The sequence below is a fragment of the Equus caballus genome, chromosome 19, assembly GCF_041296265.1.
Source record: "Equus caballus isolate H_3958 breed thoroughbred chromosome 19, TB-T2T, whole genome shotgun sequence".
NCBI lineage: Eukaryota > Metazoa > Chordata > Mammalia > Perissodactyla > Equidae > Equus > Equus caballus.
Window position 1 is genome coordinate 6,008,660 of NC_091702.1, and position 14,494 is coordinate 6,023,153.

The window sequence follows — 14,494 nt, forward strand, 5'->3', positions numbered from 1 at the left end:
TTTATATTCTGCTGTTTTTGGATGGAATGCTCCCCATATATCTATTAAGTCCATTTGATCAAGTGTTTCATTTTAATCTACTATTTCCTTGTTGACATTTTGTTTGAATGATCTGTCCATTGATGTAAGTGGGGTGTTGAGGGCCCCTACTACTATTGTGTTGCTGTTAATTTCTCCCTTTGGGTCTGTTAATAATTGCTTTATATACTTTGGGGTCCCTGTATTAGGTGCATATATATTAATAAGTGTTATGAGCTCTTGGTGGAATGTCCCTTTCATCATTACATATTGCCCCACTCTGTCTCTGATTGCCTTTTTCAACTTGAAGAATGCGTTGTCTGATGTAAATATGGTAACTCCTACTTCCTTTTGTTTGCCATTAGCTTAGAGTATTATCTTCCATCCCTCCACTCTAAGCCTATGTTTGTCTTCAGAGCTGAGATATGTTTATTGGAGGCAGCACATTGTTTGGTCTTATTTTTTAATCCCTCCAGCTACTCTACATCTTTTGATTGGAGAATCAATCCATTTTCATTTAGAGTCATTATTGATATATGAGCACTGAATACTACCATTGTATCTCTTGTTTTCTGGTTGTTCTCTTTATTTGTTGTTTCTCTTTCTTTGTATTCCTGACTACCATTTCATTTCAGTAGTTTTCTGAAGACGTTTTTCTCCATTTTCTCTCTTTTTATGAACTGTGGCTTCTTCTCTGATTTTTGTTTAGTGGTTACTGTGAGGATTGTATAAAAGATAGCATTGATGAGATAGTCCCTTTTCTCATAGCCTGTTATCTCCATTAACCTAAGCAGGTTCCTTCCCTTTCCTCTCCACTTCTGAGTTATTGTTACAAATTTCTCTGTTTTTTATGATGTGAGTTTGTGACTATGTTGAAGCGTTTACCATTACTCTTGATGTTTTCTTTCCCTTTCTCATTTAATTTATAATTCAGTCTTTGCCTCTCTGTTCTGACAGAGAGCTGCAGTTTTCTGTCTATTTATCTCCTTGCTCAGAGCTTTGTAGACCTTTGTCTTTTTGTTTCAGTGTGAGGGCATCTTTAAGTATTTCTTGTAGGGGAAGTCTAGTGGCAATGAACTTCCTCAGCTTTTGTTTATCTGCAAGAGGTTTTATTTCTCTATCATATCTGAATGAAAGTTTCATTGGTTATTTTTATATAAAGTTATTTTCTTCTGCCTTGCTGCTCTTAATATTTCTTCCTTGTCATTGGCTTTTGCCATTTTTACTATTTATGCCTTGGATAAAGTCTTTCAGCATTGGTGTGATTACATACTCTATTAGCTTCATATACTTTTAAATCTGGAAACTCCTTTAAATTGGGAAAGTTCTCAGGTATTATTTGTTCAAACAAGCTCTCTGTTCCTTTTTCACTCTCTTCCCTCTGGAATACCTATAATCCTTTTGTTGCTTTTCCTAGTTGAGTGGGATATTTCTTGAAGAATTTGTTCATTTTTAAAATATCTTGGTTCTGTCTCCTCCTCCACCTGTAGAATGTCTATATTTTTATCCTCTAAATCACTAATTCTTTCCTCTATAACATCTGCTCTATTTCTTAAGGGTTCTGGATTATTTTTTATTTCACTAATGATGTTTTTCATATCCAGGATTTCTGCTTGATTCTTTTTTATAGTTTCAAGCTCTTTACTGAAGATATTCATTTTATTTCTGATCTCATTATATTGTCTTTTGGAGTTCTCTTGTAAATCATTGAGTTTCTTATGAGATAGATTTTTAATTCTCTGTCATTTAGATTGTAAATCTCTGTGCCTTCAGGGTTGATTTCTGAAGAATTGTAATTTTCCTTCTGGTCTAAATTATTGCTGAATTTTCTCATGGTGTTTGACCAACTAATTTTTTGTCAGGGCAATTGTGGTATTATTAGGTTGCAGATTCCACCTGTTACTGCTAGGGGGAAGCAGAAGAAGAATTTCTGGCCACCACCCCTTCTGCTGGAAGCTGTGGGGGTAGTGTCGGCACTTGCCCTGGCCTGGAGTGGGTTCAGGCTGTTGTGTAGACTGTGCTTGGCAGGTGGGCCTCCTACTGGACTGATCTATGGCCACTTTTTGGCACTTCAGTGGCACGGTGGTCTCCCTCTCCTCATGGGGAAAGTGATCACGTGCAGGCCAACGGTTGCTACTGCCTCTTCCCACAGCCACCCCAGGACATGCTCCCTCCTTTGGTGCTTAGCAGGACTATGGGTGCCTGTGCAGGTCCGGAGTGTGCTTTCCCCAGCATTTTGACCTGCTGACCCTCTGCTTGTGGTCTGGGGAGCTGTGCTTGATGGACTGGGCTTCTTCACTGGGACCAAGCTTGGGCCACTCCTTAGTGCCATAGGTGCTTAGTGGGCTCCCTCTCCCTGCTGGGAAAGTGATCGTGAGTGGGATAATGGCTGCCACTGCCTTTTCCCACAGCCACCCCAGGACATGTTTCCTCTTTTGGGGTTCAGCAGTACTATGGGTGCCTGCACAGGCCTAGAGTGTGCTTGCCCCAGCATGCAGATCTGGGCCTCTGCTCATGGGCCAATGTGCTTGGTGTGTGGGGCTTCTCTGCTGGGACTGAGCTAGGGAAACTCCTTGGTGCCACAGGTGCATGGCAGGCTCCCCCTCCCCACTAGGAAAGTGATCATGAGTGGGCTAAAGCCTGCCACTGACTCCTCCTACTGTCACCCCTGTGCATGTTTCCACTTTCTGCTCACTTGTACCAGGTGGAAAGTATTTGTCTGCAAGCACAGGGCTACCAGGGGAGAGCAGGGAGTGCTCACCTATCTCTGCCACTTACTGGGTGGCCAGTCCATCCAACCTCAGGTGTAGAGCTGGGTGTGTCTCTCAGGCATCCTCTTGTGCTTCATAGGATTCCACCATTGGTCAGTGAATGTCCATTTAGTGATAGTTAAAAATGGGGAGAGACAAAGGGAACGTTTAACTCTGCCATGTTGCTGATGTCACTCCAGTTTTTATTCTTAATATACTATGAAATGTGATTTATTTTGAGTGGAAGACATTTACTATTAATTGCTGCAATTAATTATTATAATTAGTAACTATTAATAATACACAACTTTGCAGTGAAAATTTTTCAAGGATCAATAAAGATAAAATAACCATAGAGCATATGGAGAACTGCAGTATCAAAGTTCAGAGCTTTTGGGGCTTTTATTGTTAAAATATACTTTATTTCTGAAACAATAGGTTATATGTAACATCAAGGCAACTTGAAATACATTCTTTTCTTTCTTTTTTTAGTGAGATATAATTGACATATGACATTTTGTAAATTTAAGGTGTACAACGTGTTGATTGAAGGCATTTATACATTGTAATGTGATTATCACCGTGGGGTTAGCTCATACCCTGTTTCACGTCACATGATTATATTTTTGTGGTGATAAAATTTAAGATCTAGTCTCTTGCAACTTTAAAGTATATAATACAGCATTGTTGACTACAATCACAATGCTGTACGTTATCTCCCCAGAACTCGTTCATCATCTAACTGGAAGTTTGTGCCATTTTAGCAGCCTCTCCCTATCCCCCACCCCCCAGCACCTGGTAACCACCATTCTACTCTCTGTTTCTATGAGTTCAGCTTTTTTAGAGTCCACATACAAGTGATAAATCATTGAAAATATAGATGTTATAATTGAACCAGTTGAGCAAGGTTTCATTATCTGTATTTTTCTCATTACTATTATTTCTTATCAAATTTCCACAACCCAGAGCCAGGAAAAAGATCATGGCTATTCCATAAAAATCTCTACCTTATTTTTAAACAATAGTTGCAGAACTGTAAAATTATGGAAATTTGCTTCATATACCTCCTAATTTATATTTAACTATCTTTCCTTTTTTTCCTTTAAGGAATTCAACTTGAATTTGCCATCTTTACTTTCCAAGGTTCTTAATAGGCATTAAACGAATGTATTCATGTTAAAGAAAAATAGTAAATTGAGAATTTTTATTAATTTTTACTATTTTTAAGTAATATTCCTAGAGGGAAATTTAGACAAATTATTTTCTATATCTAATATAGATCTAAGTAATAAACTAGCTCAGAATATTCTCTTTTTATAATGTGTGAAATACAGATTAAATTTTACATAGATTAATTGGAAAATATAAACCAAAAATTATTTTTGTTAAAATGAACTACTTTCATATATCATGTTTTTAACCTTGGTTCAAATAATAGTAAATCCAGAAGATATTCTAAAGTAGATGTTATAATGTTCTTAAACTTTTGAAAGGAGAAACATCTTGCCTTTTTCAAAGTATTCCTGTTTAATAGTACACATATTTGTAGTATTTGTGTTCAGCAAGTGACACCTTTTGTCACTTTTAGAGGAGGAGTCCCACTCCAGCAGGAGCAGCAATCCCAGGATGTCAACTCACTTCATGGTTTGGGGTCACCAAGAAAGGTAAAAGTCACCAGGAACTGGTGATGGAACAGTGCTTTACTCACACTGGGAAGAGACAGAGTGAGATCAGCTTGTACAATGAGCCTGGGTCCCCAGTGGCCAGCAGGTCTTGCCCCACTGCCAACACAGTGTGATGGTCTGCAAGCAGCCCCCCTCCTGCTGCAAGCAAAGGATCCCATCCTTCCCTGGTGGGGTTGACATACCGAAGGCTGGGACTGTGCCTGAGAGCTATCTGAAGCACAAGCTTAAGCAAGACAAAGAAGCACATCAAGCCTGGAATAGGGAAAGAGACTCTCAAGCAAGGCCCTATGTCTAGCAAATGCTGTGAGGGCTCACCATCTCTTTTGCAAGGAAATGTTCCAGGCCCATTACAGGGCCATGCAAAGGTCAAAAGACTGCACACACAAGACTGCATTTTTCAGCAATTTGCAATCCAAAAATATTTATAAACATGATGTGTATAATAAAAGAGTACTAATTCAAAAATAGTTAATAATTTTCTTAAAATATTTTGCATTTCTCCTTTTCTTTAAAGCACCTGGTTTGGGTTATTATAAATCATATTTATTTAAACTACATTATTTGCTTTATTAGTTAAAAGATTCAGCATACTATTAATTCAGTGCTGATGAAATCTACATTTTCTTTTACAATATTATTGTCTATATTCATTATACTGTGCATTAGATCTCTATGGCTGATTTACTACTCATTTCAAGTTTGTACACTTAAATACCATCAGTCTTATCCCCCCTTCCCTGGGTAGGCCACCCTTTTACTCTATTTTTTAGAGGTTTAACCTTTTTTAGATTCCTCATATAAGTGATATCCTACAGTACTTGTCTTTCTGTGACTGACATCTTGCTTAGCTTGGTGTGCTTAAAGTTTATACAAGCTGTGGCAAATGGAAGGATATCCTCCTTTCTTATGGCTGAACAATATTCCATTGTGTATGTGTACCACTTCTTTTTTATCTATTCATCCATGATGGGCATTTGGGTTGTTTCCATATCTTAGCTATTGTGAACAGTGCTGCGATAAACGTGAGCATGCATATATCTCATCAAAATGCTGTTTTCATTTCCTTTGGGTGTACAGCCAGAAGTGGAATTGCTGGATTATATGGTAGATCTATTTTTAACTTTTTGAAGACCTTCCATTATGTTTGTCATCGTAGTTGGACCAATACACATTCCCAAGACCTATGTATAAGGGTTCCCTTTTCACCACATCCTTGCCAGCACCTGTTGTCTCTTGTCTTCTTGATGATAGCCATTCTAATAGGTGTGAGGTGATGTCTCACTGTGGTTTTGATTTGCATTTCCTTGATGACTGGTGATGTTGAACATCTTTTCATGTGTCTGTTGGCCACTTTTATTTTTGAAAAATGTCTATTTTGATCTTTTGCCCATTTTTAAAAATCAAATTTTCTGAGTGTTTTTTGTTATTAAGTTGACTGAGTTCTTTGCATATTTTGGATATTAATCCTTATTAAATATATGGCTTGAAAAGATTTCCTTCCATTCTGTAGGTTGTCTTTTCATTTTGTTGATTGTTTCTTTTGCTTTGTGGATGCCTTTGATTTGATGTAGTCCCATTTGTTGATTTTTGCTTTTGTTGTTTGTCCTTTTGGTGTTGTGTTTAAAAACTTATTGCCAAGACCAATATCACTGAGTTGCTTCCCTGCATTTTCTTCTAGGAGTTTTATGATATCAGGCCTCATATTTAAGTCTTTGATCCATTTCAAATTAACCTTTGTGAGTGGTGTGAGATAGGGGTCTAATTTCATTGTTCAGCATGTGTTTCTTCAGTTTCCCCAGCACCTTTTATTGGAGACTATCCTTTCCCCATTGGGTATTCTTGGCTCTCCTGTTGAATATTAGTTTTCTGGATATACTGGGATTTAGTTTTGGGTCATCTATTCTGTTCCATTGGTCTATATGTCTGTTTTTGTGCCAGTACTACACTGGTTTTATTAACATGGCTTTGTAGGATGGTTTGAAATCCAAAAGTGTGATCCTCTGGCCTTGTTCCTTTTTCTCAGGATTCTCCGGCCATTTAGGGTCTTTCGTGGTACCATGCAAATTTCATGATTGTTTCCTCTATTTTCGTGAAGAATGCCTTTGGTATTTTGATGAGGACTGCACTGAATCTGTAGATGGCTTTGAATAGTATGGCCATTTTAACAGTATTAATTCTTCCAACCCATGGACATGGGATGTCTTTTCATTTGTTTGTGTCTCTTCAATTTCTTTCAGCAGAGTCTTGTAGTTTCATTGTACGAATCTTTCATTTCCTTGGTTAAATTTATTCCCAAATATTTTATTGTTTTTGATGCTATTGTGAATGGGATAGTTTTCTTTATTTCGTTTTCAGATGCTTAATCATAAATGTAAAGGAATGCAATTGATTTGTGTATGTTGATTTTGTATGTTGCCATTCTACCAAAATTGTTAATTAATTACAACCATTTTGGGGCTGAGTTTTGAGGGTTTTCTATATATAAGATCATATCATCAGCAAACAGTGACAATTTTACTTCTTCCTTTCTGATTTGGATGCCTTTTATTTCTTTGTCTTGCCTAATTGCTCTAGGTAGGACTTCCTGTACTATATTGAATGTGAGTGGTGAGAATGGAGATCCTTCTATTGTTTCTTAGAGGAAATAATTTCATTTTTTCTCCACTGAGTATAATGTTAGCTGCAGGTTTGTTGTATATGGTCTTTATTATGTTGAGGTATGTCCCTTCTATACCTGATCTGTTAAAGGCCTTTCTCATGAAAGGATGTTGTATTTTGTCAAATGCTTTTTCTATGTCTATTGTGATGATCATGTGATTTCTATCTTTCATTTCATTGATGTGCTGTATTACATTTACTGGAAATATGCATTTTGATATATTAATGTTTTATCATTTAATACAATTTGTAAGCAATTGCATAGACATTTACAATCCCAAATGTTTGTAAAATAAATATATAATATAAAATTAAATTATATATTATGTACAGTATAAAATATATATATTTGTGTGTGTCTGTGTGTCTGTGTACACTTCATACTCATTGTCAACTTTGTCTTAATCATACCATCTAATTGCTTAGATGGGGAGAACCCTTATGTAAGAGAATAAGCTGATGTTACTAACTTATATGTATTTATGCCTTCTGAGATCGTATAAAAAATAGCACATATACTCCCTGGCCTGTCTGAGTTGGTTGTACAACTTATGCATATAAGGTTTTCCCTCCATAATTGTTTTCTTGATAGAAAAAAGGAGAAAAACTAATTCTACATTCAGCCTTTGTTCTTCTTCATTTTGTCATGCAATACGTGAGCGTAAGTACTAGTGATAAAGCATTTATTCTTCTTCAACTTCTGCACCAATTATTTTTCCTCAGTTCTTACATTCTTATGTTGTTTTAATTCAAAATATACTGACAGATTCACAATGCAAACTTAGTCTTTGTTTATCTAGTTATAGATATTCAAAACTACCAGAATAGTCAGATGGTACTTCAAATGCACATGAATAGTATAAAACATCTTTTCTTATCTAAAAAGCTTTTTTTGTGGTCATAAAATTCTTTATTTGGATTACTTCAATTAAAAGGGAAAATAAAAAATATTTTTGGTGTTTTGACAACGTTGGGAAGGTAATTCTAAGTTGTAATGATAAGCAATAACAATAAAAGTATATTTGGAGAAACATAGGAATGGTTTAGCCTCAGGTGTATATAGATGAATAGCGTAAGCTGACACATTGAAGACATTGATAGATCTCTATCTTTCTAAGTCAAGATATGCATTTAATTTTTAAAAATCTGCATTATATTATTACTTTAGTGAAGCTGTAATTTCAGTGAGAAGTACATTAAATAACCTCAAACAATATATTTCATTATGCTGAATTAGCTTCTTTTCTACCTATTTTGACTTTTTCAGCTTGACCTTAAACTACAGAGAGTAACTACAAATTTAAGAACATAAATAGAATACTACAATGATAACAATTATCAGGTCTATTAAGGAGAATTATAATAAACAACAAGCATATTTTGTGTTATTTATATGCGTCAATGAGTCAGATAAAATACCCTCAAAAAACCTGTCAGCTATTATTCTTATCAATTTATAGATCAGATACCATAGTTGGATGACGGATAAGCGATCTGTTGACCTTCTCAGGGCTGGACAACGAGCTGGAAGTTGAATGCACTTCGGTCAAATTCCAGACCCAAGTTCTTTGCAGCATGCTGTTCTCTTAATAATGCAATCTTTTAGTTCTCAATCATTTGTTTCATGTTTCTGTATAAACAATGTATGATAAAATTAATCACTCTTTCGGAGAAATGAGGGCTGGTGGAGAATAAAACATTTAATACACCTTAGAACGAAAGTTCTTTATTCACGTCTTCTCTTCTTATCCTTCCTAAGAATTATAAATGTTGAAATGAATATTTATTAGTGTAAATTATTTGTGAGGATTTTTGAGAATGTGTTTTAAACTTGCTTTTTCGTCTAAAACCAAAGACAAAAATACATTGCTACCTTCTATAACCTGTCAGCAACTCGAAGTTTATTATCATTTATAACTGAGTATTTAATGTTACATGCATTGTAGAGCTTAGGTAGAAATCTATGTTTTAACACAAATTTGAAAATGTAACTCTAAAAGTCAAATCCTGGTTCAATTAAATAATTTAAAATATTAATTTGGGATATACTATATAGATCTGTGTTTTAGGTATAAATCAGGAGTAACAACAATGATTAAATATGAAAGCATACTAATTTCTGAAATCACGCATAGGCAATAAATAGTGCAATAAAATATTTAAATATCTAAAAATGAGAAAATTTAAGGTAGAATCCGTATCTCTAGAATCAGTATCTTGAACTCCCTAATCTCATCATATTTTGTTTCTCCACTGAGCAGCATGACCCTCATGGCCTGATTAGGGTTGCAGGCATCTACGTTTGATACACTAGAGGGCGGGGATTCTGTTTTGTTTATATTTCCTTGGGCATCACTCCAGCAGGAGTCTTGCTCAAAATTGCTACCAAGCAAGAATCTGACATGTGGAATATCAGTCTCATTCCAGCTTTGAGAGTGAACATTCAAGGAGGTTTCTTATACGCCTTTGTATTCGGTAGCCAACTGTTCTTGGGTTCTGGTGTGGAGTCAAATATTCTTAGATTCTAATGTTTAAATGATACCAAGAGTTTTCTTCTCAATCTGAGAAACCAAGAAACTGTGGCCTTCCAATGTCAAAGTGTTTTGCTGGGTCAAATACCTTAAAATCTGTACAAACCAGTTAATTGAGCACAGCTCAAGAATACTTATGATTTTCTATCTACAGAGGCATTGCTACTTTGATATATGTTCTCAAATAAAAATGCCTCATGTGGCAGCTCAGTGTGTTATTTTTATACTTGTGTTTCTAATGTTTTGAATTTTTTAAATGTCTCTATGTGTGGTGTCTAAAATAAAACTTTACTTGAATTGCTGTGTAAAAATCTAGATCGCACTTGTCAAAATGGTCAAGAAGTGTGTTCCTCGATTTAAAAAAAGCTTATACATTATATTTATTTTTCAAGAACATTTCAAATCTCCACTTGATCATGCCTTATATGGACTTATGTTTTCTACTATTTTTCTTAAATTTTTGTACATTTGATTTATGTGGTTTTAAGATAATTTACTTTGAATTTTAATTTTTATTCAAATTCTAGAATATGGGTACCATAGGATCTCATATTTGTAAATCCAAGCAAACACCATGTGTCAAGATATCCTAATTTGAACAGAACACTTTGTTTTTAATTGTACAAGTTGTTTTTCTTAAGTAATGAATAGAGAAAACTTGACGTGGCAGATGGTGGGTGGGTGGACCCCCTGTAGGCACAAACTATCCTGGAAAACTAGAAGCCCTGGAGAAGGATTCTGGATAAATTGGCAATTGAGAGGATGATCTGTCGACAAAGAGGTTGGTGTGAAATCAGGAATTTGAATCCAATCTTGATGGAACTCAAATACTGTTTCTTAGAATTGGGTTACTGTTTTAAGCATGATGATTGAACACTTACTTTGTTATATGCTGTGTTTTCATGATTAATAGCTTTTGAGATAGTTATCCATCATCCATACTTCTTGCATTCACTTGTTAACTAGAGAAGCTTTGCAAAACACAGTGCTTGTAAATATATTTATTTGGTATAAAGAAGTGTTTTCAGTGTTTTATATGTTTAAATATGTTAGGGAAATGGAGAGTTGCTAAAGTACATACAGACAGAAGAAATATGAATACATAGACACATACATATATATCTATACACAAAAGTTTAAGGTAAAATAATCCAGATATGACAGTAAAATTTTGGTCTTACTAAGATTAATCAGGTGTCATATTTTTAATCTTGATACTTTCTCAGTATTTTACAATATAGGAAGAAACAGTGTTACCTATATCATATATGGCATGTATGTATATTAAATGAGACAATATATGTAAAGGTCTTCAGTCAGTGGCTTTCATATTATACATACTCAGCAAGTGGTGCTCATCATTATTAATAAGAAGACTGAAAGGCTAAAATAAATGTTTTAATTAGTTTTATCTGGCTACACAGCTGAATATGAATTTAAAATATTTTAATGTTCACTCTGAACATTTATATTTATATTGTGTTACCATAACACAAAATAACTCAGCAAATTTTAAAATATTAAAACTTCTTCACCCTTACTAGGAACAGAAATGTCTGATGATTTAGACTATTGGCTCTGGAAACATGATCTTGGATCAGATTCCTGATTTGTCACCTAAGAAACTCATCATATTGAACATATTATTTAATCTTTTCAGGTCTCAGATTCTTCATCTGTAAAATTAAGATGACACCAGTGACTACATTATAGAGTTGTTATGAGGATTATACGTGTAAATATACATAAACCATAGTCTGAAAAAGATTCATCATGCAATAAATGTTAGTTACAATTTTAATTAATGTTATGTTTTAACACTTTACTAAGAGATAAATGAAATTTTCTTAGTCATTTTCCGTATTATATAAGATGATCTGAATATTCAACATTTGGAGGGCATGTTTACACATGAATTCACTGAAAATTTGATTATTTGGCATTTAGAAAACTTGCCCTGAGAGATTTTGGACATCAATTTAACGAGAGTAATTAAAACCAACAGAAATAAGGGGCCAGTGCAGTGTCGTGCTGGTTGAGTTCACATGCTCCACTTCCGCAGCCTGGTGTTTGCAGGTTTGGATCCTGGGTGGGAACCTACGCACTGCTCCTCAAGCCATGCTGTGATGGCATCCCACATACAAAATAGAAGAAGATTGGCATAGACGTTAGCTCAGGACCAGGCTTTCTCACTAAAAAAAGAAAACAAAATAACACCAACAGAAATAAAAAACTGAAATTCACCAAAAGTTCTTTTATAAGAGTGTTTGAGTAGAAGAAGTCCATAGTTGCTAAGTCATTTTGTAAAAAGAAAAGAATAAAGAAAACAATGATTTCAAATATGAGCTATAAAGCAAATGCCATAAAGTGTAAAGATATTCATTGAGAGTATGATCTAAGTGCTTCTAATATAGGAACACAAGAGACCGCATTCCTGGAAAAACCAGAAGAGATGCATTTATCGAAAAGTGTTTAATATTTCTTCAAGAGAATGCAAGGAAGCCAGTAATTCTAAGACAATAAAACAACCATGTGTAGTAATCTGTTGAATATCTATTAGTTATGTCCAATTTCTGTATCCTGATAATGTAGACATAATCTCAGCTGTGGTTTTTAAAAGTAAGATAGATCAAGTGGCATCATATATCAAGACTTCAAATGAGAAAAAAAAAAATCACAAAGAATAGAATTACTGAGGGAGGGATGTAGCTAATTGAAGATGATTGCTTCAAAATGAAAAAGAAGTAAACAAACAAAATTAAACTACTTTATTTTTGGGAAATGGGCCCAATGCATTGCCTCTTTAAATTCTTACAGCAATTCTTAAGATAGGTAGTACAATTCTCATTCATGTGTGATAAGACTTGACATATAAAAAGTTCAAATAATTCATCAAAGGTCACACAAAAAATCACTGTCAAGACACAATTGCTACCAAACTCTGTGTGTTTGCTGTTACCCACATAAGCAGAAACTGCTACTACTAGGGGAAATATTTGGATATGATGGCACAGCCCAAGGAAAGACCCGATGAGTTCCCTTAGTATCTGTCAGTAATCCTCCACTAGTCACTGCAATAGTACATCTTAAAAGCCAACAGCATATTTATTCCTATTTTACATTAATTATTTTCTTCCTCACTACTAAAAGAACATATTTCCTTATTATTTGGAACATAACGGAAAAGAGTTTTTGATGTTTAAGTAAAAGTATTATTGGAGAAAGAAAATAAAAGATACATATCCAATGATTTACACCACTTATTGAATTCCTAGCATGTGTCTGGCAACTTAGATACATGAACCAGAAGCTACAACCACCTGATCAGACCAGTGTCTATTTTATAGACTAGTAAATGGAAGTTTAGTAAATCTAGATATTCCCTGAAAACATGCAAAATGAAGGAGGCAGATTTAAGTGTCAAACACAGATGTTTGATTTTATAGTCTGTGAACTTTTAAATGAATCTTACCCATGATAAATTTAGTTTCTCCAAAGTAGCACATTATAATAAAGTATTTCTGAAGAAGAATCATACCAGTACAATCCCTGTACTTTCAATCTCAAGTAGTGGTTAATGTGGTTAGAAGAAGAAATTACCATAGTACATGTCATTGTATCAAAAGTGGAAATAGTTCCATAGGATTAGTTTAGCATGAATAACCCAACAAAAATGATTGTGTGAGTGAGAGAGGAGGTAAGGAAAGAAGAATGACTATGAGGGTAACGAAAACAAATTTCATATATTCACTGCATTTGAATTAGAGAATCTGGGACACAGGAGAAGTCGAATATGAATTTGTAGTCAATGTAAAATTGCTACTTACCTGAAGCATGAAACTTCATCACCCTCATCTTAGCTCCTAGAAATCCAGAGTTATTAATGATTAGGAAATTATCTTTCCCTGAATTTCAGCCAAAACATTTAACTCAATAACCCGCAACGTTGGTTAAGTGCCGTGTAAAGAAATGTTTCCCTTTACGGGAACCATCAAAGTGAAGGAATGGTCCTTTACTTTGCTTTATTGCCCACAGTGGTTGCCAATTAATTTTATTATAACACTCATAAGTTTTAGCGCTTTCCTATAAGATCCTCTTCAGATTTTACCCTCTTGGTTTTGCGCTTTTCACTGTACTTAAATTTAATTTCCCTATTTGTATGAATACTTCAATTTCCTCCCCCCTCCTTTTTTTTTTGAGGAAGACTGGCCCTGAGCTAACCTCTGTGTCTATCTTCCTCTACTTTATAAGTGGGATGCCTGCTACAGCATGGCTTGATAAGCAGGGTGTAGGTCGACACCAGGGATCTGAACCAGTGAACCTGGGGCCGCCAAAGCAACGCACAGGAACTTAACCACTACACCAGTGGGCTGAGCCCTCAATTTTCTTTTAATAAAATATATACTTGGTTTTAAAACAACATTGTTGATTTATTTTTCCATCAACCAAAGTTAAAGATAGCATTTTGCATTTAAAATTTATTTTAATTTTGAATTCTTTTAAATATATAGTACAGTACGGAATTTGATAGAAATTAATATAACATGACCCAATGAACCCTAAGTTAAATTAAAAATATTGAAATATTATATATATTTTAGATATGAGGAAATTTACAGTTATATCTAAAGCCACATGAAATTTATTATTTTTCAAGTCCCAGATCCAAGATGATAAATGACAAGGCTAGATCATGTCAGACCTTGCAAACAGTTTAAAAAATACTTAGTTTTAAATGAAAATTTGATGCTAAATCATTAGACAGTTTTGTGCAGAGCAGTAGTATGACCTGACACATTTCAGTGGAACCAATCTACTATTATATTTAGAAAAGACAAAGGTGAGGAGGAAG

The 14,494-nt window shown here is 34.7% G+C and overlaps 1 protein-coding gene across 1 annotated transcript in view; it reads right to left on the bottom strand.

The window, feature by feature from the left end:
• Nucleotides 1-8,564: 8,564 nt before the first annotated feature.
• The window catches only part of LOC138919058 (ral guanine nucleotide dissociation stimulator-like), an 88,443-nt gene continuing 82,513 nt past the window's right edge, over nt 8,565-14,494 (bottom strand). Inside the window, exons 15-16 of the mRNA XM_070243068.1 lie at nt 13,470-13,505; nt 8,565-11,834 (exon numbers count right to left, since the gene is read on the bottom strand). Of these exons, the coding sequence (XP_070099169.1) occupies nt 11,740-11,834; nt 13,470-13,505 (131 nt within the window). The 3' untranslated portion in view covers nt 8,565-11,739. The remainder of the gene's footprint in view (nt 11,835-13,469; nt 13,506-14,494) is intronic.